Source organism: Pecten maximus, chromosome 9 (genome assembly GCF_902652985.1).
Source record: "Pecten maximus chromosome 9, xPecMax1.1, whole genome shotgun sequence".
NCBI lineage: Eukaryota > Metazoa > Mollusca > Bivalvia > Pectinida > Pectinidae > Pecten > Pecten maximus.
The window spans coordinates 13,362,531-13,372,037 of NC_047023.1; the positions used below are offsets into that span (position 1 = coordinate 13,362,531).

The window sequence follows — 9,507 nt, forward strand, 5'->3', positions numbered from 1 at the left end:
GTGTCAACTATTTACCATGTACCCCATGTAAACTTGTCTACTATCTACCATGTACCCCATGTAAACTTGTCTACCACCTACCATGTACCCCATGTAAACTTGTCTACTATTTACCATGTACCCCTTGTAAACTTGTCTACTATCTACCATGTACCCCATGTAAACTTGTCTACCATGTACCCCATGTAAACTTATCTACCATGTACCCATGTAAACTTGTCTACCATCTACCATGTACCCCATGTAAACTTATCTACCATGTACCTCATGTAAACTTGTCTACCATCTACCATGTACCCCCTTGTAAACGTATCTACCATGTATCCACTCCTCACTTGTCTACCATCTACCCCATTTAAACTGGTATACCATCTACCATGTACTCAATGTTTAAGCTTACCAATTTGTTTTATAACTACTGTGTACTCTGTATCTACAAAATTGTATGTAAACCTTTTCTTCGTCATGAGCCTTGTACCCTTTGTATACTAATGTACACCTCCCATTATTGTAGATTTAGAGTATGTAGTAGTCCCACTTATTACATAAGAATTTATCACAAATCTTCCCTGTGTAATGTTTGCTGATCATCCGAAGTAACTACATGTACTGATAAATACTCTATATAGTTAGTCTTGCATTCTTTATTTTATTGAAAACCTCATTTAAACATGCATGTCTACTTCATAATACTCTTTTTGAATACTGTTATATGTAAGTGTCCTTCTTAGTTTCCTGTGTTAAACTGTCCATCAAATATAATGTCCACTTAATCTTGTGTGCTATAGAATTTGATCATAGAATTATTTCTCTTTTGGTGATGTACTTTGTTGACATGTACTAACAGTAGAATTTTGTTTACCAGCCATGCCATGTACATCATTGTATTAGTACTGTTTACCAGCCATGTACATCAATATAAGTACTGTTTACCGGCCATCCCATATAAGTAAATGTATCTTCAGTAATCTTGTGAATGTTTTTTTTCTGTTACCAATGTCATTGTGTAATAATGTACCCAGAACACCATTCCAGTTTTGTGTAAACCTAGAATTCCTCCATTAAACATGTACATAGCTATGTTACTCAACAGTGTCATCCCCTTACAAGTATTTCATTTTCCCACAGGGACTTGATTCCAAACCCCATTACCTTTAAATGTAACTGTACTACATGGTATTTTGATACATCATAGGTTTGGAACTTATATCAAGTCCCTGTTAATTCTCCTATTAAGGTTTTCCATCTTTCATCAGTATCCTGGACTGCATATCCTTTAAATGTCTTAATAATATGAAAATATTTTAAACAAAGGTAGGTTTGTTGATAATGACAAAATTGAATTATTGAGTTATGTACAGTAAAAACTTTTAATTTGTTACCAATCTCGGAAAAGACAATCTGGTATTAAGAGGCTTGGTGATGAAACCAGGAGTATTGGATGTTGGCAATGATTGAAGGGCATTGTAAAGAGGTTTTAACTGAAAATAAACGAAGGGCATTGTAAAGAGGTTTTTACTGTTAAAATAAAACGCTGGGGCAATATATAGAAATTTCACTGTAAATCATAATCATTCATACCAGTCGTGGTTTTATTTACATCAGCCATTTATTGATAAAACTGTTTGACTTAGATTAGACGCCTCTTAATATTGTACTAGTTTAGATAATATAGATACAGTGGTATTATTTTGTGAGAATTTATTGATGATAGATTGAATGGATACTTCTTTCTTTGAGCTAAATCTTGTTTTATTTTGTGCAATGGTATGCTATTTTTAGTACTTTGTTTTTAAGATGTACTTAATGCATTTGATGGTTATGTAAAATCATTTATACAGGGCATTATCAATTTTTTGTAAGTTTTGTACTGCTGGTTGAAAATATTAAAACATTTTAAAATACATTGTATTTAGCTTTTATTAACATTTGTTTCAAGAAGAAACAAGTTATTTGCTGACTTGCTAAGCCAAGTCCCCAGATCACAAATTCCCAACCCAAGGTCCTGGCTCCGTATATATATAATGTAAATTGTATATATGATTCGTCAAAATGTATGATTATAGTATAATACATAGACAACGTTGGAACCAACATTGAAGAAGCACACATTATGATATTCTATTTGTTACTATTCATTGACATGTTGGCTCTTCTGCTGGATGCCAACCGATTGGCAAAATATTGGGATTTCCCGCACGCTTGATAAAAATGAGTTCCCAGAGAGATCTTGGGAGCCAACCATTGAATGATCTTTATTGATATGTCATGCTGATCTGCCCTCAACTTTTCCTTCTAATAATCTGATAAAAAGACTTGCAACTTGCATGTGAAGTTTAAAAAATATTCCTCCAGTTCTCCTCGAGTAATAATAACAAACTTCAATGCTCAAAATTCAAGATGGCCTCTTGTCAGCCATTTTGTTTTTGTGATAAAAAGTCTAAATTGAATTGGCACAACTAGGGACCAAGGGGAATCTACACATGAAGTTTGAACAAATATCCGTTCAATACTTTTCAAGAAAAAGTAATAAAAGGATTGTTTACGAATGCAGGGAGATCTAAATAGTGGGCTAAAAAAGTTGCATAAAGGAATGATAACTAGTGAGTTCGAATTCCATTATAGAAAGATAACTCTTTTGATGTGTAGTTGTAATGTAGGCAACCACCTTAACTAACAAGCTCTTGCTTTATAAGCAGACATATTTAATCCCTGGGCTGGAGAAAAATACCACTGCCCTGAGGAAAGACAACCACAAACTTGGTCCTTTGGGCTCAAAGGAAATATTCTTCAATCTGTAGCTTATACTTAAAGAGGCCGACAGCTCTAAATCTGAATAAGAAACTGAAAGCAGGTGTAACAAATATCCTGTTCATGCTGTACTAGACTTCCAATCTCCCTCAGTAAACGGCCATCCATCCTACCACTAAACTAAAGAGAAATTCCACTAGCATGAACTGGTTAGATGATCATACTCTCCACGGCTATATTTTTTCTTGTAATGTCAAGGTAAGCCCATTCTCAGCTGAGTGGAAGTTCGTGATAGCTCCCTGGGCTAAATATAGGACAAGATTTAATACGCGAGTACTTCTGTCGGTTGCCATCACCTTGCATGTGGTACGTATACATCTACCTCTGGTACACCTAACCCACACACTACATCCTGTACAAGCTTTAATGTGATTATCCAGTACTGTGAAGGAGAAATGTCAATACAGAAAATTTGGTGGTATACTGTAGGTCAATATACAGAGTTGTCGCCCCTTCTTTACAAGTCATTAGTTCATCTCATTTACTCTGAGAATCATTTACACAACAGAGCTAAGTATGGTAGACAATAGGTCTAGACTGACTGGGAATCAACATGGTATACACAAAGAATTTCATTTGTTTGAATATTGAAAAGCTTGACAATTGTTTTATACTGCATCTTTAATCAATCAGAACACATTTTGAATAAAATATGATTTTAACTAAAAAGTAAAGTTTATCTTCAAATCTTGATATCTTCTACAATGGTCTTCCATGCATGCATTGAAATATGGAAGTACAAGTGTACTAAAATTTTGTCATAAATCCATTTTTGTCATAAAAAATTTTAAACTTCAATTTAATGTATTATATTAAAATGCAAGTTAATTGAACAAACAGTACGCGAGAGTCTACTGATTACAAAAGGGTAGTTTTCTGATTAATATTTAGTTCCCCAAATTTGCGACAACTGGTTTGGGATCACTTATTTATGCCTGATGGTAAACACAGTGACTTGGCACCAAGGTCCATATATACATGTACATGTGTAATATAGTATCCATATATATATGGTCTGGGTTGGAAATTTATGTGAAGTCCCTATGATGGTAAATACTTTGATGACAATATTAAGTACATTCTCTTGGCTTTTATTGTTTACATGCTGTTTCATCACTCTCTACCACATGTTTACAAATTTCTCTGCAAAGATCTGGTATGCCAACATAATCTAAAGGCTCTAACTGACCGACAACTTTCTGTGAATCTAGACACTTCATCATAAGCAGTGTTTCTTTAATGGCCGCCACAAGCTGTCCTTTGATCTCCTCAGAGATTGTTAAACTGTCCAGTGACAGATCACATAAACACTTGACCAGCATTTTCAGAATGCTGTCCATGTAACGAGGAATTCTAGGCCAACAGTATCTGATGATCTTCTGTAACAAGAGTAGCATGTTGAATCTAGCCTCTTCACCGGGAGAGTCGGAAATCTCAAGGAAATGTCCGATCACTCTAAGAGTGTTACCAAGATAGCGTACGGTAGATATCTCCATGATTTCCACAAAACTGTGAAGATGCTTGGTATATATTCTCCTCAGTTTCAAAATGTTCTCACCTTCTGCGTTTTGAAGAAGTTGCTGGTATATTTCTTCAAACCTAGTCACCGATCCAGCTGTTCGTTCTGTCTGAGTACCTTTTTCTACAACCTTTAATATACTCAATATAGCTGGAATGGTTTTGGCTAAAAGTGGCGGTTCTCTCGTGTAAAGTTGATGACGCAGTGCCTCTAGAATTACCTCCCCTCGTCCGTACCACCGTAACTCCTCCGCAGACACATTGTTTATGATATGCATCAGACAATCTACTCCGCTGATTTTGTTTTCCAGCATGTAGTCATCTGTGAAAAGAAGAGCAGGTGGCAATATATTCTCTAAGAATTCACTTAGAATGGGGAATGATGTATGATTTAAACACCACATGAAAACAGACTTGGCTCCAGGATTTTTCTTCCATGTTTCCCTCAATAATTTCAACTTCAGAATTTGAAATATTTTGTAAAGCAGTGTCGATTCAGTCCTTTCAATTTCATCATTAAGTACCAAGTGGCATTGTAACACTTTTGAATTTTCATCAACATTTAGAAGTTGCTTTAAACACTGGAGCATGTTTTCGGCCGATTTCTTGGAGGTTTGTGTAGTCCAGAGTCTTTCCTCAACATGTTGTAATGTAAGGAACAAAACAATGGGGCAGGAACTGTATATTAATTTTGTAACTTGTGGAAATGTGTTCCTCAAATCTGTCAAACGGTTAAATAACGCTGTCACAAACGAAATGATTTTCTCTGCATGAGATGCAACGGAGGGGAAGTCACTTGAATCAAAAGCATAATGTTCCTTGTCATGGAAAGTTGGCACAAGTACAGCGCTGACGATCTCTTGTAATCTTTTATGGAGACAGATCCCAGTGCACGCGTCTTCCTGTTGGAAGCTTTCAATAAGCCATTCGTCATTACATTCTTTAATAAGGCATGTAGCGACTTCAACATTAACACAAAGATCTGTTTTCCTTTTCAACTGTCTAAGGAATTTCAGAACGTCCTGAAATGTATAGCGCGACCATATCTTGGAGAAATCATGTCTACTTTCACTTTGACTATTGTTCCTTACGAAACCATCAAACAATGTTTTCAATCCCTCCATGGTTGCAAATATAACAACGTTACCATTAGTGCAACACTCATGTGTTACTTCAAAAGCTCTATGTTGGCAATATTTTCATTCGGTCTAACATATAGACCATAAGTCATGTACGTCCAGTCAACACTGCCGTGTTATGGAAGGCGCCATTATTGGGATATTCTAAAATTAAAACCGGAAACGGAAATGGAAATAAAAGTCTCGTTGTTCCGGACACAAAGTAAGGGGAGAGGGCGTAGCTCACACCACTTATAATTTCACGATATGTTATTACTAGTGACTATATCCTTCAAGCTCTCATTCGAAGTTGAATTGACGTGAATCTATAGTGTCAAATCAAAGTTTAAAATAAATGCTACATCATTCTATTTTGAGTGTAGGAGTGCATATTTTTTGCCAGTTTTCAAATTTTAAGCTTTACTCTTTATTCTCCTATATAGAAAGAACTTACATATTTCATAAGTTGGTTATATATACAAGAAAAACCTCAGAAACACGTTTTCTTGTAATTGGACCTTCCCTGGTGTGTATAGCACATTAAAATTCGGTAAAATGTCACCCAAAATCATATATCCGAACACCGAGGGTGTCATTTTTACCGAATTTTAATCTAGCCCAAAACAAAAAAAAATCTAAAAATAAAAAAAACCACCAGGTTTGGAAGGTCCAAATACTTGTAGACTGTAACAAATTCTCAAGTCCCTGTGTAATCTGTCAAAGGCTCGGTTATAACCGGAACAAGAACGACAAGTCCCATCAATCAATTAATACAGGCATTCCTTGTATCAATAAAACCCACACACATGAAACATTAAATTGATAACAAGAAATCTTAGAGTGATCTTGGTGCCCACCATTAAACATATAACATTAAAGTTCTTTTTGGTCTTCTTTTCTTTCCTCCCTTCCCCATACCTTTTGACATCAATATATCGCATTGACAAAAGCATTATTTTACTTTAATTCTATATCCCAATATGTTGACCACATATCTGGAACAACAAAGAAACCACCAATGACATTAGAAATAATGACTCCAAACTCCATCTGTCATAAATGATAGCATATGTTGGCTATTTTGTTTTCTAATCAATCTCAAAATTTAAAACGCTCAGATAGGTACCAAGGGTAACATTCAAGTGTCAATATTCGAAAGGCAGCCTTCCAATCAATCTCAACATTTAACATGCACATATGCAATTTGAGAAAGCGTCAACCAGTATACTTTCTGAAAAAGGCGGGAACAAACTTCAAATAACAAAATTAAACATGGCCGCTATAGTATTCATTATTAGTATTAAAACAATACAAATTTTCATTGATCTACCACTATAGTATCCCAGTTTATTGCCAGCTTATTAAAGCTTTTTTTTCGATCCCTGTACATGTTCCAAGGGTGATCTATTTGATGAAATTGAACACTTTTCACAGCTTGTGTTCTGACTTTTTAGTAACAAAAAAATACCATCAATTATTTCTTTGTCGACAATATTTTGAAATGCCGTAAATATGATAACAATATTTAATATTGTGTTTCGCATTATTGATTTATTATTTATTTTTCATTTTTCTGATAAGTTCTCATCACAATGCTTTTATAGTCTTTGAATAGATGACCTGGTTATTGGAGACTTACAAATCTTGAAAAACGTTTTTGTAATATTTTGTCTTTTTAGAAGTTTTGTTCAGCTGAGAGTATATTTTCAGAGAATAACAAAATTGTTAGAAGGGATAATTAATAAAGTATAATGTTCTGGTACATTTTGCAAACAAAAGTTATTTATGCATTTTCGTGCACATTTGTGCATTTTTGAACGTCTTGGAAACTTGGTCTCTTGACACTCTCTGAAACTTTCAACAAGTCTGAAGATTGCGTATTTTTATGGTTGCAGTGTACGATTGCCACAACTGCCGGAAACATCCAAACACCAAACACCAAAAAATATCAAAAATAACGATAAAATCACGTTGTTTTCGAAAATTTTCATATTTTTTGCTGTTTCTCGTGCGAGTACATTTATATGGGGGCATTGTAAAACTTCTGTTTTTCTTTCAACAATCTGAATCAGTACGCCATTTCTAGACGTAGCAACTAGAGGCTTGTCTTCTATTTCATCTAAAGTGTCAGAGTTTCTCTCATGCAAAAAGTGTACAAATCCCGCATACAACATACACTTAAAATATAGAAATTGGACATTAGCTCAATGTCAAAGCAAGAGCCAAGGTCACGCAAACACCATAGAAGACCGTTGTTGGTAATGAGTTTGTAGGGTCACACTTTCCAAAGGTCGTGGCCAGTACTTCAAGGTCACAGTCATAAATAGTCAAAAGTCCAGTAATTGTATTGTATCAATGATTAATTATTCAGTCTGGTAGTCATTGTTTTAGGTCTCATACAACCTTGTGGAGAAAGTATCAAGACTAGTCATGTACATGTATGTAATTCAGAAACCCTATATATAGGTCAACGTTATCTGAAGCTATACAGAATACATTAATATAAGCAAAAGGTCAAGGCCAGAATGATCGAAATATCATGGTCAACGTCCTAAGTAATTATCAGAGAATTAATTTTTCAGTTAATTATTCAGATCTCTTATAGCTATAACATATAACGGGTTGAGTCGGCACAAAGTGAAGATGTTCAGTTCTCTGGAAGAACATGGAAGAGGTCTGCACTATCCATAGTTCAATCGTTAAGTCACATTTTAAAATGCCAAGGCCAAATGTCTGTCATCCCAAAGCACGGCAAGTATTCTAGTAACAAGGTCAAAAGTTGATCATCTCAAAGCACGCCAAGGATTCTAGTAACAAGGTTAAATTTGGTCATCCGAATGCACGCAAAGGACTCTAGTAACAAGGTCAAAAGTTGGTCATCCCAAAGCACGCTAAGGATTTTAGTAACAAGGTCAAAAGTTTGTCATCCTAAAGCACGCAAAGGACTCTAGTAACAAGGTCAAAAGTTGGTCATCCTAAAGCACGCCAAGGATTCTAGTAATAAGGTCATCCTTAAGCAGCCAAAAGTTGTAGTGCTTAAGGACTGCAGTGCCCTTAGAGGTCAAAGCTGGTTATTACACAGAAAGAAAATATGCAAAGTCTGTACCATCAAGGTCAAAGGTTAAATACTGTTGCAGTGTTCCGAGTTATGAGACAGTCATCTATGATCATGTCCATGTAGCACTAAGGTCAAAAGATCACAGGAGTTTTCTTTCCTCTTAATAATCTTGATCAGACTCAAACCTCAATGGGCACAACTAGGGACCATGGGGAACCTACATGTTAAGTTTGTGAAATATCCCTCCAATACTTCTCAAGAAATAGAGGTAACATGAATTATTTACAGATGGATGGACCATGGACACGGGTGATTTGGTCAGCCCACTATCTACTGATGGTGGGTTAAAAATGCCAGGATTTAAGAATAGGGAGAAAACAATATCATATTTGTGATAAGGAAAATAAACACAAAAGAAAATATCTTTTGACTTTTTTTTTTTTTTTTTATTTCTCTTCTAAAAAAAGATTACACTATGTACATGTACACTACATTATACAACCAAGAAGTAAAAATGTTGATGAGTTTCATCTTTTGAAAAAAACAGATGACAAACATCATGAAACATAAAAGCTTATTAATTATTGAGTGCATGTGGTGATTTTTCTGTAAAGCATTATTTCTACGATATTATTTACAATCACAACATACTGATTTACTGCACAGGGGCTCGACACATACCTGTAATTGTTTGACCCAGCATGAATAATTTACTCCAGGGTCTGACACCTTTATAACTTATTTTAATAAGTGAGCTAGGGGTCGGACTGTGGAATTATTTTTTTCATTCTGGGTATTAGAATATGTGAAGCCCCTGTGGATAACTGTAATGGAAACAAGTTACCAGCAAGTGTCGCTGACGTCAATATTTATTGATGATGTGATGAAATGTAATACTGACCCAAATTCAGATTCTCAAACTAAAATTAACTTTCTAGTCAGAGTCTACCAACAATTGCTTATATTTACATGAAATTCTTCACATTTAAGACAATTTACGCA

General features: G+C 35.1%; 1 protein-coding gene across 1 annotated transcript; it reads right to left on the reverse strand.

Moving 5' to 3' along the window:
- Nucleotides 1–3,417: 3,417 nt before the first annotated feature.
- Nucleotides 3,418–5,604, reverse strand: LOC117334968 (TELO2-interacting protein 2-like). Its single transcript, XM_033894837.1, has one exon. It carries the CDS (start codon nucleotides 5,451–5,453, stop codon nucleotides 3,903–3,905), a length of 1,551 nt encoding a protein of 516 aa, XP_033750728.1. The 5' UTR covers nucleotides 5,454–5,604; the 3' UTR covers nucleotides 3,418–3,902.
- Nucleotides 5,605–9,507: the final 3,903 nt, after the last annotated feature.